The 18,576-nt window shown below is 43.6% G+C and overlaps 7 protein-coding genes across 7 annotated transcripts; 2 read left to right on the top strand and 5 right to left on the bottom strand.

Annotated features, from left to right (window-relative positions):
• Nucleotides 1-78: 78 nt before the first annotated feature.
• Nucleotides 79-393, bottom strand: M436DRAFT_13430 (P-loop containing nucleoside triphosphate hydrolase protein; the record flags this gene model as incomplete). The annotated part of the gene is made up of 1 exon (XM_013567336.1): nt 79-393. A coding segment is annotated over one exon (315 nt), but the record flags the coding sequence as incomplete, so codon positions are not given.
• A 93-nt stretch (nt 394-486) lies between these two features.
• On the bottom strand, nt 487-1,230 carry M436DRAFT_67997 (P-loop containing nucleoside triphosphate hydrolase protein; the record flags this gene model as incomplete). Its single annotated transcript, XM_013567389.1, has 2 exons — nt 487-888; nt 955-1,230. 2 exons carry the CDS (start codon nt 1,228-1,230, stop codon nt 487-489), a joined length of 678 nt encoding a protein of 225 aa, XP_013422843.1.
• A 1,563-nt stretch (nt 1,231-2,793) lies between these two features.
• Nucleotides 2,794-3,042, bottom strand: M436DRAFT_57950 (uncharacterized protein; the record flags this gene model as incomplete). The annotated part of the gene is made up of 1 exon (XM_013567362.1): nt 2,794-3,042. The coding sequence occupies one exon, from the start codon at nt 3,040-3,042 to the stop codon at nt 2,794-2,796; it is 249 nt and encodes an 82-aa protein (XP_013422816.1).
• Nucleotides 3,043-3,192: 150 nt separating this feature from the next.
• On the bottom strand, nt 3,193-3,420 carry M436DRAFT_10503 (uncharacterized protein; the record flags this gene model as incomplete). Its single annotated transcript, XM_013567333.2, has 1 exon — nt 3,193-3,420. A coding segment is annotated over one exon (228 nt), but the record flags the coding sequence as incomplete, so codon positions are not given.
• Nucleotides 3,421-8,691: 5,271 nt separating this feature from the next.
• M436DRAFT_67996 (NmrA-like family protein) lies at nt 8,692-9,615 on the bottom strand (the record flags this gene model as incomplete). The annotated part of the gene is made up of 1 exon (XM_013567388.1): nt 8,692-9,615. The coding sequence occupies one exon, from the start codon at nt 9,613-9,615 to the stop codon at nt 8,692-8,694; it is 924 nt and encodes a 307-aa protein (XP_013422842.1).
• A 432-nt stretch (nt 9,616-10,047) lies between these two features.
• M436DRAFT_33452 (uncharacterized protein) lies at nt 10,048-12,147 on the top strand (the record flags this gene model as incomplete). Its single annotated transcript, XM_013567347.1, has 4 exons — nt 10,048-10,078; nt 10,129-10,362; nt 10,435-11,032; nt 11,181-12,147. Coding segments are annotated over 4 exons (1,830 nt in total), but the record flags the coding sequence as incomplete, so codon positions are not given.
• Nucleotides 12,148-16,884: 4,737 nt separating this feature from the next.
• Nucleotides 16,885-17,238, top strand: M436DRAFT_14634 (uncharacterized protein; the record flags this gene model as incomplete). Its single annotated transcript, XM_013567337.1, has 2 exons — nt 16,885-16,917; nt 16,975-17,238. Coding segments are annotated over 2 exons (297 nt in total), but the record flags the coding sequence as incomplete, so codon positions are not given.
• Between the last annotated feature and the right edge of the window lie 1,338 nt (nt 17,239-18,576).

Raw genomic sequence — 18,576 nt, 5'->3', positions numbered from 1 at the left:
ACACACGTCGCATCTCTGCTCGTCTACCTCGCACGCCATTCTCTCGCTGTTGCCATCCATTTCTTTGTCTATTGTGACCCGTCGGCAACACTCGCCTTCGACAAATGTTTTCATCGCCTCTTCCGCTCCCCACATCTTATCTCGGATAATGCTGCCATCTGACTGCGTGCGTTTCCATCTCATGATGATCGATTCGCTCCACTGTCTGTCTCTCCCGGCTCGGCCGCTTTCTTGCACGAAATCTCGCATCGATCTTCGCACTCCTATGTGGATGACCACTCGGATCGTTGGCGCGTCGATGCCCAAACCTAACGCGTTCGTCGCTACGAACACATCTTGTTGCCCTGTCGTCAATCGTCGAACCACTTCTCGCTTTTCGGCCTCGGTGCCCATCTCGCGATGGAACAACTGGCAACCTAATGTTTTGGCGTATCGCTGGCCGTCCTAGATCTTCGAACAATAAACAACAATCTGCTTACCGGGGTATTATCTCTTCTTGTCGTCAACCATGCGTTGTAATGCCTCTTCTTCCTCCTCTTCCTCGTAATCGACAACCTGGTACTTAATCTCCTTACGTGTCGTGCTGTCCCGGATCTTAACGATTTCGTGCTTGTTGATGTTCATCTTGTCGTAAAACTCCAACTCGTTCCGTGGCGGCAATGTTGCTGTTAAAAACAACGTCTGCACTAACTGCTCGATTGTCTTATATAACTCTAAAATCTCCGGTCGCCATGCGTCTTTGTCGGCTGTCTTCCGCCTAGAATCTAACACGACGTGGCACTCGTCGATCACCAATCGGTCTAACTGGCCTGTTAACTTCTTCTGTTGCATGAACCGCTTGAACGCTTGTCCGACCGCTGCCTCTGGTGTGACGAATACGATGCTTGCCTATTCGGGCGGCCGGGCGGCGTCCCATACTGCACACTTAATGTCGCTCTCCTTGCAACGTCTAACCATGTCGCCCTCTAACGCCGTTAACGGCACCACGACGATGGTAACTCCGCTAGGCGAACAACGGGCTAGCAACATGAATGTCAAACTCTTACCGCCGCCGGTGGGCATGATGCCTAAAACATTCTTATGCCCTTCCTGCAACGCCCGTAAAATGGCGAATTGTACACCCCTAAACTCGGCATCTAGGCCCATCATTCTCTTAAACGCATCTAACATGTCGGCTTGCCGGAATGCTCTCCATCGCTGGAACTTGTCCGCTTCCGCTTGCTTTTCCATGTCTACTAACGATTTGGCTGTGTTGCGTCCTTCGGTCTGGACTGGTTAGAATCCTATAATGCGGTGCTAATCGATGCTAACTTTCCGGAATGCATCCTTTTCGCGCATCGTTATCTACGGTGACTCTCTAGTCATTCGACCGTACATGCTGTCTTCGATACTTAACGAATGTCCGGCTTAATTAGCTCTGACGGCTTCCTCGGTGTTAGCTTCTTCTGCCTGTGCCGCTTAGTCCTTTCGTTTCTCTTTGCTGCTACCGAATGCGGTGTCTAATGTTCGCCTAATGCTGTCATCTTCCGCTAACTAACGGTGGATTGCTAGATAAACCTCTCGCTATGCGGCTAATCCGATGCGCGCACCTATGCCGTGTCGTGTCACTTCCTGTAACAATCGACGGCATCTGTCTGTGCTGTACACTCCATCCGGGTTGCTAGGCGTGAATGCTGGCTTCTAGGGTGTGTCATCTTCTGCACTCTCCCCTTCCTCGACGAAATCTTCGCTATCATCGTCACTGTCGGTGTCGTGATCTGGGTCGTCGGGGTCGTGGTCTCGGTCATCGCTAGCGTTATCTAGGTATGAATCGGCGTCTACTCGCTCTTCCTCGGCCTCGATCTCATCCTAATCCTCGTCTTCTTAGTCTCGCCACTGCTCTTCGGGCTTCGGCTCCTAAATGAACGCTCGGTACTCTTTCTAGTCGAATACCATCTTCTGTAACGCTCTAACGAATGGCTGGACTAACCACAAATAATAAACGACTAATTCTAACACCTCCCTTAGCACGAATCTGTGAATGACCTTAATACCGGTCTTGTTGTATAATGTGACGAATGACACCAATCCGTTGTCGACGAATACTCCTCAGTATCCGCAGTCGTCTACGCCGTTCTTATATGCTACGGTGACACTCTCTATACCGCGGGCGGGGGCGCCGGCTGTTAAATGGACCAAAACGAATAACTGTTCTTTAAACTTCTCGACCGCCTTAAAATATTTGCTAATGCCGGCTTCGTTCCATGGAATGGCGGTGTTGCTGTCGTCTTCGCTGGCGGGTAATGCATCCGTGGTGCGTACGAATTGCCTAATTAACTTGTCGTCCTCTATCACCCGGTCTAATAACCAATTCTTGCCATCTACACTCCACTTGTTGATGGTATACTCTAAAAAATTGAATTTGTCTGACCACGTATCGCTTGGATTGTCTTTAATGTCGTCTATGTTCAACTCGGGCAATTAGCTTCCTAATCCTGATCGTGGTCGGCCGTGGTCGTCTACGTCTAACATGATCACCTTCTAGAACAACTGGATGCGTGTGCTGTTATATAACCCTTGTATGGTCGATCTCAAATCTGCCAATCGGAATGATGCCTAACCGATGGTGATCTCGTTCCCTTGCCATTCGACGGTGCCTAGTACGTTAGTGGTGTATCTGATGCGCATACCTAACGTTCTAATGTGCAACATCTAATCTATTGGCGTAGGCTTGTGGTCCTTGTCGGCTAACATCATAAACTTATTGCTCATCTCCTAGACCTAATCGAAAATGCTCGGTGCCGCCTGCCTGGCTTAGGCTTCGCTTATCAACTCTGCTCTCATCATTCGTTTCACTATGGCATTTCGATTGTCGTATGCCTTATAAACGACCATCGATCGCGAAATAGTGATCATGGCGGACAATATGGGCGTGTATAACGTGGCTGGCTTCCATCCCTTGTTCCGTTCGTCGATGGCTAATACCGCTAATGCGCTGATGATTCCGTTGCTGTACTCGCTATCCCCGATGTCGTAATCTAACATGGCTAACCAAAATGCCATGCACGCGTGCTCGATTTGCTTCGCTATGTCTTCCTGCTATGTGTTGGCGGGCGTGTCTTCCGACACCTAGTTGTAGCACAATCGCTTCAAATACAACAACGCATCGGTCTGGGCCTCTATTAACACATATTGCGGTCGGATCTCTCTGTGTTAGGTACGCCACAAAATACACAATATCATGATCCACCACTCACTGTACTTGCGTACTGTCTTAACGCTGTGGTTACTTTCGAACTTCTTCTTAGGCCCGGTACCACCGCTATGCTTTTGGTTGATTAAAAACAATGCCGCCCTACCGACGATGTGCTGCTTGCAACACTGTAACGACCGTCTGATTAATCGCTTCGTACCTACACACGCACGTTCTAACCCGAAATCGCTGTCGGGCAAATGCTCGTCCTCGTATCGGGGTCTGGGTTGCCTAGATTGGTGTCTTAATCGTGCTTCGATCGGGGTTTTGTCCATAATCATTCGTTCCCGGTCCTAGCCGTGTAAAATCGTTGCGCAATTTAATGCTTTTAAAAACGGGTTGGTCACGAATCGGCTGTCGTCGTCTCGGATGGTGTCGCGGTTTGCTGCTCTCTCTTCTGCTTCGGCTGCTAACTTTGCCTGCATCGTTGCGTGGACTTTTTCCTTCTATGTGCGTTAGCCGGCTGGTATTGGCTAGACGGGATCTGCTAGCTTAACTGCGAAATACACCTGCCATGCTCGCTGCGCGAAAAACGTTTGACATGCTTAACCCTCGTCCCACAAACGGTTGGGTGACTGTGTGGTCTTTTTGTATACATTGCCGCCGGGTTTCTGCTTATTCTTCTATCCGTGCTTGGTTTTACAATGGTCCTGTATCCCTAGAATCGAACGGCATATGTATCCACACTCGTTGCTAGTATTTTGGGTTAATACGCAACGATATCCATTACGGTATATGGGAAACCCTTTAACTAGCGGTGAATTCGGCTCTAGGTATATCACCTGTTCTTTGTCCCATACGACACCGTCTATCTTTTCGGCGACATACCTGGCTATGCCTTTCCGGCACTTCTGATCGACGGCCTTTAGGTGCTTGTCCTTCAAATGCCCATGTATGTTTGCTAGGCTAATCGCGTATTAGCATAGGATGCACTATATAATCTTATACTCTACTCGTACGGTGAATAACTGTTAGAAACCCTGCTCTGCTGCGTTTTCGTCTATGCTTATGTCGTTGCTGCTATAACTCTGTCCCTATCTGTATGGTTATAATGGATATCGCCAATGATGTGTTTAATAGCATAGCGCGTTACGCGCGTGGAATGGGACGCGTTTGGTAGGCTTAGGCCAACTTGACCCTATAACCTATAGGGTTAGGCTTATGCCCTGCGGGCGTAACGCTGTCTTAACCTCGCTTGCTAGGAACATCACTATTAGGACCGGCTCTAGTCTGCTACAAACATACTGATTTTCTACTTAACTCTAACGCCAAAATATTATTCAAAATTCTGTCTATAAACTGTGATTTTTTTAGGCTTATTTAATATGATTTTCGTTAAAAAAACTGTCCTACAACTTTTAAATAAATTGACCTCTCGTGGATTTTTCTTGGCATAACTTTATATAGGACTTTTAAATAAATAAGCCTTCTTTATTCGTGGAATTGTGGGTAGGGGAGCCTTCTTTATTCGTGGAATTATAGGTAGACGCTAGGTTCGATAGCTGTCTCGGACTCGTCGCTTATGCTATTACCCTCCTACTAGATCTTATGCTCGTAGCTATAGCCTATAATCGTAGCGTCGAGACAATCGATTACTACTCGTCCGGCCTCGGGAAGTATGATGTCATCTACCTATATAAGATCGTAACCGATAAAGTGTTATACGACAGCTATCTTAATTCTGCCTTTAATGTCCTTATAGGATCTCTAGAGATAGCCACTAACAGCATCTATAGCGTATCTATGCTCTTTATAGATAAGTGCTCGGTATATTAGTAGATAGACAAATGTCGAGATAGCTTCTTAGACGCGTTACTCGGTGTTAGACGCGTTGTCCTAATCGATTGCTAACGCAGTCGGACTAGCTAGGGTCTAGGAGCCGGTTAAAGCGTTATTTAAAACTCGGAATATAAACTCCATTATTAGCGATTGTCGGATCTGTCTTACTAGCTATGTTATAAATTAGGAGATGGTTAGAACGAATAAGTAGAGAGATGTAAAGAGTCCGAGATTCCTATCGCAGTGGATATACGTTCTCTACCCTTTACCTAGAGTAAGTACCGAGAGATAACACTATATAACCTTAGAACTCTAACGCGTCTCCTACGCGTGATCCTAGTTAGTTTTTCCTTAGTTTCTACTTATAATACGTTTACTTACCTTAGCTTTACGCATGTCTTAACCTAATAGGATGGTGTTATATTAGCTAAGTGTAGGATTTTCCCTAGCTTTCTAGATATAGATCCTTATCGGGTCTAAGCTACGTAGCTTCGGCGCTAATTTCCCTTATCTCTTACCCTTTTCTCTAATTACTCCGTCCCTCCTTCTATATCGCATACCTTATCTTACTCATCCGATTAATTGCTCTATTAAAACCTACACTTGTTTCCCTACTCCCCGCTTATAATATCTACCTTTTTCCCTCTTATTCTTTTATCTCTCTTTCTCCCTCTCTCTCTCTCTACTACTATTCGCTACGCGTTTTAGGAATGGCGCGTATTAAACACGTCCGCGCTTATACGCTATATCGCTTCGACCCTAGCACTTTAAATGCGTTAGCTAAGTCTAGTAGTAATAACGCCGTCGTCTAGCCTCTACCCCTACCCTAGCCTTAGCTATAACTATAGCTATAGTATTTGTAACCTCTAGTTCCTACTACTACTAAGAATGTGCTACCGCCTCTAAGTCTTAAGATGATGCTTAGTTCTAACCCACTAACTGTATCGTAATAATAAAAGCGGTCCGGTTAATCGCTCTATAGCCGAGCTAAAGCGGGAGATGTAAATGCCCGGCTCTAAATGATGTCTCCTAACGAAGTCGAGACAGAGCTACGTACACGGAAGTTATAAGACAAAGCGAACGTATCGTTATAGGATTATCTTAATAATCCTAGTAGAAACATCTTACCTATATAAGCTATAAGCGAAATTTTGTCTACTTCTGCCGATGTAGCCGAAAATGCTAGTGTTAATGCGGCGTACGTATAGCGGTGGGTGTAGATTAACAGCCTATAGAACACCTATCCCGATCCTAGTATATAGAGTGAAAAAGCCTTTTTAGCTAACGTTAGTAATGGCGATATCGTCCGGGTTATAGTCGTCGTTAGTTTATTAGCGTAGTGGACTAAGAAAACACATCTTAATTAGATTATAAAGCACTAGGGCGAAGATTAGTTTAACCAGATTCCGGTGTCTATACGACCTATTAAGTCGGTAAAAGATCTCTCGAAACGGATAACGACCTATATTGCTATTACCTACGCTAATGTGGCAGACATTATAGAAGCTATTACCGGCTAGTAAGCTACAATTAATAAAAGAATCGACCCCACCTAGCGTAAGCCTAGCACGCGTTAGAAAAAAACCTCGAAATTAGTACTTAATAATTTTAAGTCCTATAATAAGAGCGTAAACGCCTATGTAACCGGCATTAAATAAGATCGTCTTAAGATAAAGCTACTAGTTCTAGCAGTTCTAAAGTCTACTCTAGCTGTCTTAAATAAGAGAAAGCTTACGGCATAATATAACACTGCTACTAGTAGAGAACTAGATCCTAAAAGATAGAAGCAACATAGCAAAAATAGCGAAGCTATTATTATTAAGTCTAATAGTGAATCTAGTAAGTCTAATGATGCTAGTACTAAGCCCTTAGTGGTACATTAGACCGGTAATTATCGCATAAAGAAAGTTCGTAGATATCGTATTATAGAGCCTATTACACCGCCTTATAGTTCTCCTACTACCGGGCTATCCTAGCTTTTAGATAACATACTATTAAGTAGTATAGACCCTAAAGCACCACGCTCCTAGCAGACGGACTCTAGTGTGGCAGCCTACAATAGGCCTAAGTTTATACGGTTATTTACTAAATTTATAGAGATATACGAGTACTTCGAAAAGTATAGCACCTTATCTAGCTACCTAGTTCGTAACTGTTACGACTCTTATTATAGCTTTACTTTACGGGCACTAGCATATTTAAAAGCAGACCTTATTCCTACTATCGCTAGCCTTAAAGAAGTTAGATAGCATAAATTTGGCGAGTAGGAACTTATTACTAGCTAAGCGTAAAATAAGTCGATTAGTTAGCATTCTTCTTATAAGCGCGCATTTAATCGATTACTCCGAGTAGTCCATAATTCTTCGGATAGAGAAAATGAAGAGATTGCTATATAGTTTCGAAATGTAATACACTCTCTTATTTATATCTTTATACTGTCATTTATATGTGGTGTTAGGGTGACCTTACTTACTACTAGGTACGGGCGTAAGCCTTAGCGAACTTTAGAATTCGTTACTACTAAGTTTAGGCGACGATATATAATTAGCTAGCACTTGTATTAATATTCTAAATAGTGTAATTAATGCCGCACTGCCTAAATTATAACTTATCTTCTTTTCTAGGAATGTTTAGCAAGATTTATATAAGTTACAAAATGGGTCTTTCGGAAGATCTTTCGCGTCGAAATTTCCTGTTTAGGCCTGCTAAGCTTCCCCGCTATACCTAATCCGGGAGACCTTTTAGCGAAAGGTCCCCCTACCTATTAGCTAGGCCGATAATGGCTTATAGCCCTCCTAACTTCGTAGCCCCTACTCCTAGCGGATATAGACGTCGCGGCCGCCCTCTATATCCGCCTACTAACTACTCTAGAAGAGGAATAGGACATTTATAGACACTATAATAGAGCCTACACTTTTAGACATAAGGATGTATGCCGTATAAGGACAAGACAAACGGTAGTAAAATATAACAAGATCTGCTAAGCCCTTATAATAGCCCTACGGACTAACCTAGATAATAAAGTCTTCCTTAAACTAAGAGGCGACTATAGAGACATCCGTATAGACATTAGGATTAATAATCTAAAAGGAACCCTATACCTAGATATATTAATAATCTCTCTTATAAAGGAATAAGTAAAGGCAGATCTATATATAACCCTTATAACAGAAGAATAAGTTAAAAGGAATAAATACCGAGTACTTAGCTAGGCATTTAAGCCATTTATCCTTAGCTAAGGCGGACTACTTAGAAAAGATACCTTATAGACCTATAAGGAGTTATAGAGGTCCTTTACTCCTAGCACTGCTAAATGGCTAGATAAATACATCTTAGTCCTCCTTATCCGCCTCCGAGTAAGAAACTAGATAGGCTATAGCATTAACTAATAACCTAGCCTTATAATACATCTCTTATATATATTTCTAGAGGTTTTTCCTTACCTACTTTTCCTTATCTTATGTGTATACCTTAATTTAAGAGCAGAATGTAGCTATATAGAAAGGAATGGAATGTTGCCTAACCCTAACCTAAAGCAAAAAACTCGACTCATTCATCTAAACCCTAAACCCTAAATTTGTACCAAAATTCAAACAACTCGACTCAAGTTTTTTGTCTTCTAGTGTTAGGACTTTCTAACGCTAAGTCTAAGTGGTTTTACAAAGGAGAAGACTATCTATCTACTGGAACAAGTGACTGTTCGATGACACAAAGTCCTGGAAACTAGTCGAGGGGTGACCTGTGATCTCCTTAACATTGCTAACACCTTCACGGTAAATCTGGGGCTCGCGAGCCGCGAAGCTCTTAGTGTTTTGCGCCAGGTTGGCAGCGATCAACCGGGCAACCGCCTCTGGGAGGCCTTTAGCTTTGTATGCCTCCACCGCCTCTGCTTCTGTAGAGATCGTATCGATCTTGATATCTTTCTGCAGAACACGTGCGACTGTTTCGATCTGTTTCTGCTGTGACAGTGGCTCAGGTCCGAAAAGATAAATTATCTTCTTGTCGGAACCATTAACGAGGACTGTGCCTGCAACTTCACCGAGGTCATCCGCGGAGATGCAGTCGGATGTGGACTCAGGCGCCCACAAGCTGACGTGGCCGTTCCTGACAGCTTGTCCATTGAACATCATGAGGTTCGTCGCCAAAGATCCTGACCTGATGGGAACGAAGTGCTCACGTCCAAAGACCTCAAGGAGACTGAGTTCGACGCGAGCATGCGAGTATGGAATGTGTTCTTTTGGAGAGATGGCTTCCAGATCGCCGCCAGCATCGACGATGGTGAAGCTGCTCATGAAAACCACAAAGTCAATGCCAGCCTCTTTGAGTGCTTCAATGCTGGATTTCAGGTGGTCGGAGGAGTGCACTTGGTAGATGAAAGCTTTCTTCGCGCCAGTCTTCAGAACTGCCTCGCGGATAGTGTCAGGCTTGGTCAAATCGGCTTGCACTCTCTCGTAGCCATTTTCCTCATGTCTGATCCCGTTAATCTCCTTGCTCGGGTCTCGCATGGCGAGGACAACTTGAGCGCCGTGCTTGCGAGCTGTGATGGCCGCGACGCGAGCCACATTGCCAGTGGGGCCAAAGACGATGACAGTTGGGGATGCCATGGTAGGGAATACAGCGATTGTTGCTTGATGAACAAGATGAATGATTGGATCGGCGCGGTGTGATGTGAAGTGGGAAAGCGAGGTGGGTTGAATCCAGCGAGACACTATTAAATATCACTCACGTTCTTCGCAATTTTCGGCCGAGGAGCATGGGACGGGCGAAGGATTGCCTTTGTGCGTTGAAGCCAAGCGACCTAGAACATGGTTAGACTGAGCGGCTTACGTCACGAGACACTTTTATGTACGGCGTTTAGACCGCTTGTAGTAGATAATTGTGCGGATGCTCGCGGCATTGATCCAGAGCTCCGTTCTTGGACGTCTTGGAACAACGTTCGGCCGAATTACAAAATTGCTTTCGACCGAAAAGTTCCGTTACGTCAACACACCTACCCGAACACCTCGAGCATGCCAAAGGGGCCGCGAGTCCGTCATCTGCGCAAGGGCACGAAGAGTTGTGCTGAGTGTGAGTATTTGCACTGCGTCTGCTATGCTTTATCAATCTGACACGTACAGGCAAACGACGCAAGGTGCGCTGCGTCTGGCCTGCCGATACGACCCAAGTTTGCAGCAATTGTCAAATCCGAGACCATCCGTGTAGTCCGCAGACCCTCATCCCATCAACGGACAGCAATCTTTCAGTAAGCGAGTCACAGCGGACCCGCGTCTTAGAAGATGAGGTCAATCTACTGTGGGCTGCAGTTCGCAGTCTTGAGGCAACGCTCACAAGCTGCGCACGAGCGCAATCCGGTGACGACAGAGCTACCACCAACCATATTGCCCTCAAATCGCCAATCAATCAACAGGACCACGATGTGGCAGTATCACTGCCGATAAGCGAGCACAATCGTTCGGAAGCGCCCGTCGAGCAGTCTGACCACACGTCCAGAGAAAACAATCTGAGTCATGCTCACCCGCGGTGCCATCTTCACCAGCTTCTTGATACCCACATCCTGGACTCGCAAGGCACAGAAAAAACTTGGCAGGAAACTGAGGATCAGACATCGCTCGTCGACCTCGAGGCACTCAACCACTCTGCAAGACGGGATCTGCAGCCTCTTCTGCCGGCAAGGAGTGACGTTGTGGCCCTTTCAGCGCATTCTTTCGTTTGGTCGCGCGTCTACACTAGCTTGTTCCCTGGTGTCCAGATGACAGCTTCAGCTGAAGATATGCTAGACCATTATAACGAAGCTTGCAAGCCCGACATCGATGCCAGATCCGTCGCGAATTTACTGCTGTCGTTGGCTCTCACTGTTCGTCAGATACCAGCCGAAGATCTCGAATCACTCGGGTTGAGCATGTGTTCTCCCGCTGCTTTCCCTGAGACAATCTCCGTAGCAGTACATCGAGTTGTGCTTGTTGAGGACGCACTTGCCGCAACACTAGAAGGTATCGAGACTAGTCTACTGTTCATCAGACTGTAAGTGACAAAGCATTCCCCATGGCTTTTCTGCATCAGCGTCCCCGCAAGAATATTCAACTTGTCAGGACCATTCAGGTCTCTGCAAGTCGCTCTTAGCTCACGCTCGCGTACGTTTCTGACCCCGACCATACTGAACTTAGTCTAGGTCGCTCGCATGTGTCAACATCAAGAGGACATGGCTACAGCTAAGACGCATCGTCGCCCTTGCCGAAATGATCGGCCTGCCCCGCACTGTAGCCCATCTAGACATTACAAACACTAGTCTTGAACAGCTTCGTCGCTACCAGATAGCATCAGACCTTTGGGAGGGCATCTGCATGCTTGATCGCTTCGCTGGCACAATGTTTGGTCTCCCCACAGGAACAGGGTCGTACCGGCTATCACCTCCAAAACCTCTCTTACGCGATGGCAAAGTTGTACCCCAGGTCTACCTTCGCTACCTGACCGACATGGCCCTCCAGATACAGACGTTGGACGAGTCTAGCGCCGCCGGAAAATCAGACATCAGCAAGCTGGCGCAAGTACATGAGATCCATAAAGCACTCGAGGATCTCGCTTTGTCCACACCTGAAGGATGGTTCGCCTCCCTGACCAGCTATCTCTCAGCGGATCACATGTTGCAATTCTGGCATCAATACCTAGTCGTGCGAACGCATTTGTGCTTTGCACTGCAACATGACGACGCAGGTCGATATGGACACCACTATAATGCCTGCATTGATGCATGCCGAAGCATGATATGGCGCTACGTCACTTTGCGACCACTGATACCATCTGGTATCTCTCTATGTAGAGTGCTGGACTTTCAAGTAATGACAGCTGCCATGTTTATCTTGTGGACCTATAGCGAGACAAGCGCCCAAGTGGTGACCACGAAACTGCCTCAGCAAATCAGATCTGCCGATCTGTTCAACCAACTCCTGCCAGCCATGAAGACCGCATCAGACAGACCAGGCGGTGACTTCGCCCATAAAGCAGCAATCGCTCTTTGCTCTCTCAATTCTTATATGTGTAATGAGGATCTGAGCCAGGAAAGTCTGACTTTAAGAATTCCCATGCTAGGCATCGTCACGGTCCGCCGTAGACCGGCACTTCAAAAGCATCCAGGCTCACCTGAGACGGAATCAGGTCCCATGCAGGGATTGAGTGGAGACTTCAATGGCTACGACAGGTTAGTCGCCGAGTCAGCAAGTACTGAACTGTTTCCTTGGTCCATGGATATATACGACAATCTTGGTGCCGCTTACGACGGACCGATTTCTCAGGCATTTTGGTTGTCAGATGACCAATTCGATTTCGATCTATACTCAATATAGGCGGGAAGTCTCTAACACCGGTAGCTAGGCTAAATCATACTCTTTTAATGATTAGAACGTGGTATGAGAAGGTCTGATACAGCAGTTCGATTCATAGACTATCGAGCACTAGAGTAAGAGGAGCGCGAGGCTCGAGTCGCTAACAAGCCATGCGTGCGAGCCTCGGTCTTAGCGCTAGCTTCGGCGATGACCGGAGATAAGCCGAAGGTCGCGGGTTCGAATCTGTAAACCGTGTCATGGTATTCTAATTAAATAAGGTTTATAGATATATAAGAGCATAATTATAAGTAGTAAATGTTTAATAAGTAATTCTTACAATTTTATAGTAAAAGACGTTACTAAGGTATATAATAGCTATTATAAGCTAAGTTAAGCGTACTAGTCTATAGCACGTACGATGCTAATTACTACCTCTTTAGAATCCTACTCTTAGAATTTCTACTAAATAGCAAAAAAGTAGAGAGTACTCTATATATAGGTAGCTACCTTATATACTTTACTTTCTTTACTCTTTATAATCTCTTAGAAAGTTAAGAGCATATAGAGTATATAGAGCACTATATATTCCTTACTAGATAGTCTAAGTATATAGGAAGGTAGAATAACTATAGGTAGTTCTATATTTAACTTAATTAGTTATTCTAATAGTCTCTTTAGTATATACTACTATATATTATACTACTTACTTTACTTACTTACTTAATACTCCTCTTTATAAGTCTAATTCTATAACTAGTTATTCTTTCTAAGAGAATAGTTAGCTATAACATTCTAGTAGTAAAGATAGTATTAGTAACTTTAATACTTCTAATAACTCTAAAGCTAAAGATACTTTAAGTAATAAATCTAAATCTAGTAAAGCTATATCTACTATATATAATAGTTCTATAGTAGGAACTAGTCCTAAATTAAGTACTAGTTCTTATTTAGCTACTAGTACTAAGATTATAAAACCTTTATCTATATCTAGTAATAGTAGTTCTAGTTCTTATAAATCTACTATAGTAAGTCCTAGTACTAGACTTATAAGACCTAAAGACTTTATTAATAGCTCTAAAAATAATATATCTAATTCTAAAAGTCCTAAAACTAGATTAAATAAAAGAAATTTACTAAGACTAGAAAAGGAAACTACTATAAGTCCTAAAATAAACTTATTACCTTATATTAGTAATTTTTCTTATAATATAGAAGATACTTTCTTAAGTAACTCTAATAGTAGTTTAGAATCTATATTAAAAGATAAAGCTAAATCTATTAATAAAGATACTAGTAATATATTTACTACTAAAGACTTAAACTTAGCTTATAATAACTCTAGCTCTATAGATTATAATCTAGATATTCCTACTTTAGAAGAAGATATAGATAGTAAAATTAGAGAAGGTTATAGTCCTTTAAAGTCTAAATCTAAGTCTAGGTCTAAATCTAAAGATTCTACTAGTAATAGCTTTAATAAGTCTTTAAAACTAGTTACTTATAGCTCTAGTAAATCTAGCTCTAATAAATCTAGATTTAGACCTATCTTAGATTTATCTACTAGTTCTAAGCCTATATTAGATCTCTCTACTAGTTCTAGACCTATACTAGATATAGAGGATATAAACTCTAATTATAACTCTAGTTAAGCTAGTTCTAGCTCTAGTTCTAGTACTACTAGTTATAAGGCTTTAGATACTACTTCTAAAAAAAAAGGGCTAGAGGTAGAGCTAAAAAGGTTAAAACTAGAGGTAGACCTAAAAAAGTATATAGTTATAAAGACTAGTTAAGCTTAGTTTAAACTAAGACTTTAAGCTTACTAGTATTTTTAACTATAGCTTTTAACTATATACTTACTTATAATATAAATATCTATTTATAGAACTTAGAGATTATAGCTATAACTAAGATATTTCTCTAAGAGTAGGGTTATCCTATTAGCTAAAGTTTCTTTAATTAGAATCCTAAAACTATTTAACTAGTAATAACTATAAGTATTTATTTTAGAGTAGCTAGATTTTTAGTTAAGTATAGTATACTTATCTTTTAGTATATCTTATCCTCTCTTTTTAGTAAAAGTATTTAAAGTTTATTTAAAAGCTTAATAAGTAAGATATAAATCTAAAAATCTTTTATAATAAAATGTTTTTATTAGTAAGATATATTCTTTTTAACTAGTAAAGTAATATATATTATTAGATATTCTTAACTCTTTAGCTTTATATAACTAATAGTAAGTCCTTAGTTAGGTATATAGTAAGCTATAGCTTTTTAGTAAAGCTTATATTAAGTATTTATTTCTAAGTAACTAGATTTATTTCTTTTATACTATTACTTTTATAAGACTCTTATTAAGCTAGTTTAACTTATAAGGGTATTCTAAAGCTATAAAAAAGTATAATTATAGATATAAAAATCTTTTAAGCTTTTAGTAACTAAGTAAACTAAGTTTATTATTATAACTTATATAGAAATATTTAAAAAATTCTAAATAGTTATTACGATCCTACTAATAATAGGGTCGTATAGCCTACTCTATTATTCTCTATACCTTAGTATAATAGAGTACCTTATATGAAAACGCTATATACTCTACTCTACTCTACTACTCTACTCTATAGAGCACTATAGAGCATATAGAGTAACGTATATATACTTATTATCTATTAGGTATATAGGTAGGTAGGTCTTTACTAGGAAGTCCTACGTTTAACTTAATTAGTTATTCTAATAGTCCCTTTAGTATATACTACTACCTATACCTACTTTACTACGCTTAATACTCCGCTTTACGAGTCTAACCCTATAACTAGTTATTCTCCCTAGAATAGTTAGCTATAATAATAGTATCTTAGAAATTTCTCTTAAAATACCTTTAAGTAATATTATTAGATAGCTATATTATAGAAATTAGAGGAGAATAGACGTATAAAGAAGGAATTATTACGCTATCTAGATTTAGATATAAGTTATTACGCTCTTAGTATAGATTTAAGATCTCTATAAAAAGTATAATGTTTATAGCCTTATTATATACGCTATACTATATATTATAGGATATAAATTTAATAGGAGGTTCTTTTACACCTATAGATTTAGATAGAAAAAAAATTAGAAAAAAGTAGCTTAAAATGCTCTAACCTTGTACCCTTTTTTAGGTATAGATATCTATATGGTAGCCTAGTATAGCGTTGTGATCGAACTAATGCCCTACCCACGAATTAATGACCTTGGCAGCTTTGAACTGGGGGACCCGTCTGAAAATGGTTGGGAGGATTCTCCTAGTCCATGCATCTTCAGCATATGAAAAGTCATCCGCATCAACTCTTTCGTCATGGCCAAGAGGAGGACATCCAGCCAAATAAGTATCTTCTCCAAAGGAGCGTACGTGATTAACAGTGGGATCGACCGTGAGGGGTAAGTTTTTCTCAAGCGGTTGGCCGACAGAGAATATGTATGTATAGCGACGTCAAGCTTCAATGGGAAGTTTGACGTTCACCATCCCGGAGATGTTCGACGCGCGAGTTCCGTCGGCATTGACAATTGTACCCACGGAAATGATGTCGCCGCTACGCAGAGTGATTCGCGAGATGTCGTTTTTGTCGTCGAGCTCCATCGAGGTGACTTCTGCATGCCATCATGAGTGGGTGGCTTCAGAGCTACAGATGGCTGTTCCTCCACCACATTCGCTCTATGTGATGGCGTTCTTTTCGCATCGTGTTCGCAGCAATGGGAAGTGCTTCCCTGCCATTCGCTGACTTTTTGAAGGTGGTTGTGGTGATTGGGTGGACGATTTGCGATTTGACGCTGCCCGAACTGGCGTCAAGATCCTAGCTTCGACGACGTCTGCAAGGCGTTCAGGGGCGCCACGGCGCGTGGATCGACATGGTCTTTGGGAGAAGTGTTCGGTATGGTCTTGTTGCCATCACACGGGCTTGGGACTGTGTGGAGCCGGTCGTGTTGCTGTCGCAAAGGGTGGTGGTCATGGAAGCTCGGGATCAGATCAGCCTCGGGCACTGTCGCAGCGCTGGCAGCTGTACTGTTCGCCACAGAGGCCTCTAATTGACTTTGTGCGTTTCGGAGCGTACGCGCAGCACTTGAAATCGACAGTCTTGTTCAAGTGATAAGGCGATATAGCGTGAGTGTGGTGTGGCAGTGGCAGATACGAGTAGCCGAGTGACCATCTGTCGAAGCTTTGTGGCCCGAGGCCAGAGTGTCGCTTGAGCAACGAATTCTGCAGTGGTGGCGACCAAGCCCGTGCCCGTGCCCTTCCAAGCCGGCTGGGTTTCTCAAGCTGTCACACACTCTCGTCTCTCTTGACGTAGGCGCCATCGCATATAGATGACATGTGCTCGTCCTGAATCAAGTTTATGACGACAATTTGCCACGAAACTCGCACTGCTCAATCCATATTATCCGCAGCTTAGCGATCATGAACAAACACGAACCTGGTCCATCGACGGCCAAGTCCAAGACACGAACACAAACCACAGTGAGCTGAGTCGACGGCACGTGTCCCCCCAAGTCGTCGTCGTGTTAAAATTTTCAAAGGTAGCTTGTGATGCGTGTCGAAATCGGAAGACCAAGGTAAGCATCCGACAGCAGAGCTTTGATCATGCTCATACTGAGAGCTTCATGCTTCAGTGCAATGGCAGCCGCCCATCCTGCCAACAGTGTTGCACACGAGGACTCGCCTGCATATATGCCGCCGAACCAGATGCACCTCCGATCGTCGCACTCAAACGCAAACACGAAGCATTAAAGCGTCAAAGTTTGGGCGAACATGAGGTAATTAGTCGCCTCAAATCTGTCTCTGACCGCGACGCCCAGCGCATGCTAGGCTTGCTTCGCGCAGGCGAAGACATCGATGCGGTTTTGCAACTCGCTCAGGGACTGAAGGATCTACCAGATCATGACCTTCATCGAAATCCGGCCAGAGGCTCGCGAAAGCTTCAAGACCTAGCCGACTCCGCCAGAGTTACATCGGCGGGCCCATCATGTGGGAGCGTTGCTAACAATACCATTAGCAGCTCAGGATCCAATGTAGGGGCTGATGGATCTGCCAGCGCCTTACCGTCCTTCAGAACTTTGCTGTGAGTATTCGATGGCTTGCAAAGTTTGCTCCCCTCATGACATGGACTGACTTCAGGGTTCAGTGCTTCGATCGAGAGCGATCCAGACGCAACACCAAAAAATCGAAGTCTAACAACAACACCCAGCAGTGTCCAGCACTCGTATGTTTCGCGACCTCATGGCAGTATACCTCAATGGCAACACGATGCACGGCTCAGTCATGTTCGGGCTTTAGATTGGGATGTGTGGTATTGTGATGACACAGTCTTTCGCAATATCATATGCTCGTATCTGACATGGGACCATACCTGGATGCGTCTGTTTGACGAAGATGACTTCCTTGACGGACTACTCGGTCAGTCCACAGAATCATGTTCGAAAACCCTTGTCCATTCTGTTCTCGCTTTCGGCGCAGTAAGATCGACTTGTTTTACGTTTCTTGCTTTCTTGTGCTGACCAACCAACAAGATGAACTATAACCTGCTCGATCCAGATACCGCCCGCATGGTCTGCCATACCGCTATGGCAGAAACTCGTAGACTGCTTGATGAAGAAAGCCATCTGGGAACCGATATCGCAACTGCGGTGGCTGGATGTTTGTTCTATTCTACGCTCGGCTGCCAGGGATTGGATAAGACTGGCCTTTCTTATCTACTCCGTGCACGGCATACAGCTCTGAATACTGGTCTTTACCAGACAGGCTTAGTATCGCACGTGTACGATTCTGCTCACCCTCAAAGAACCAGGGCCAGGATCAAATTCGCCTGGGGCTTCTTCTGCTACCTTTGGTAATGACAGTGACGTGAATTCTTGCTACACTTTGCTAATTCCACGATCAAGCTTCTTAGAGTTTTCCTTCCGGGAGACTCTTGCTCTGCCTTACCCACCACCTGTTAACTATCCTCTTCTTAGTCAAGATCCTCAAATCTCTACTTGGATCGCATGGCCTTGGCCTGTGATCAGACCAGTCGATAGTGCCGCTGTCTCTGACGCCAAGATTTTACGTGGTCAGTGGGCTTTGTTTCCAATACTCAACGAGATCTGTCCATTGCACCAACGCTATCAAGGCGGTGGTATCTCTCGTGCTCGTCTTGAAGCATCTTTCAGCATATTTGAAAGGCTGCGCGCCCGATGGGAAACCATGGACCCTGTTCTCTACGATATGCGCCATGC

Source organism: Aureobasidium namibiae (genome assembly GCF_000721765.1).
Source record: "Aureobasidium namibiae CBS 147.97 unplaced genomic scaffold scaffold_26, whole genome shotgun sequence".
NCBI classification, from domain to species: Eukaryota; Fungi; Ascomycota; class Dothideomycetes; order Dothideales; family Saccotheciaceae; genus Aureobasidium; species Aureobasidium namibiae.
This window is presented reverse-complemented; position numbering and strand designations above follow the sequence as displayed.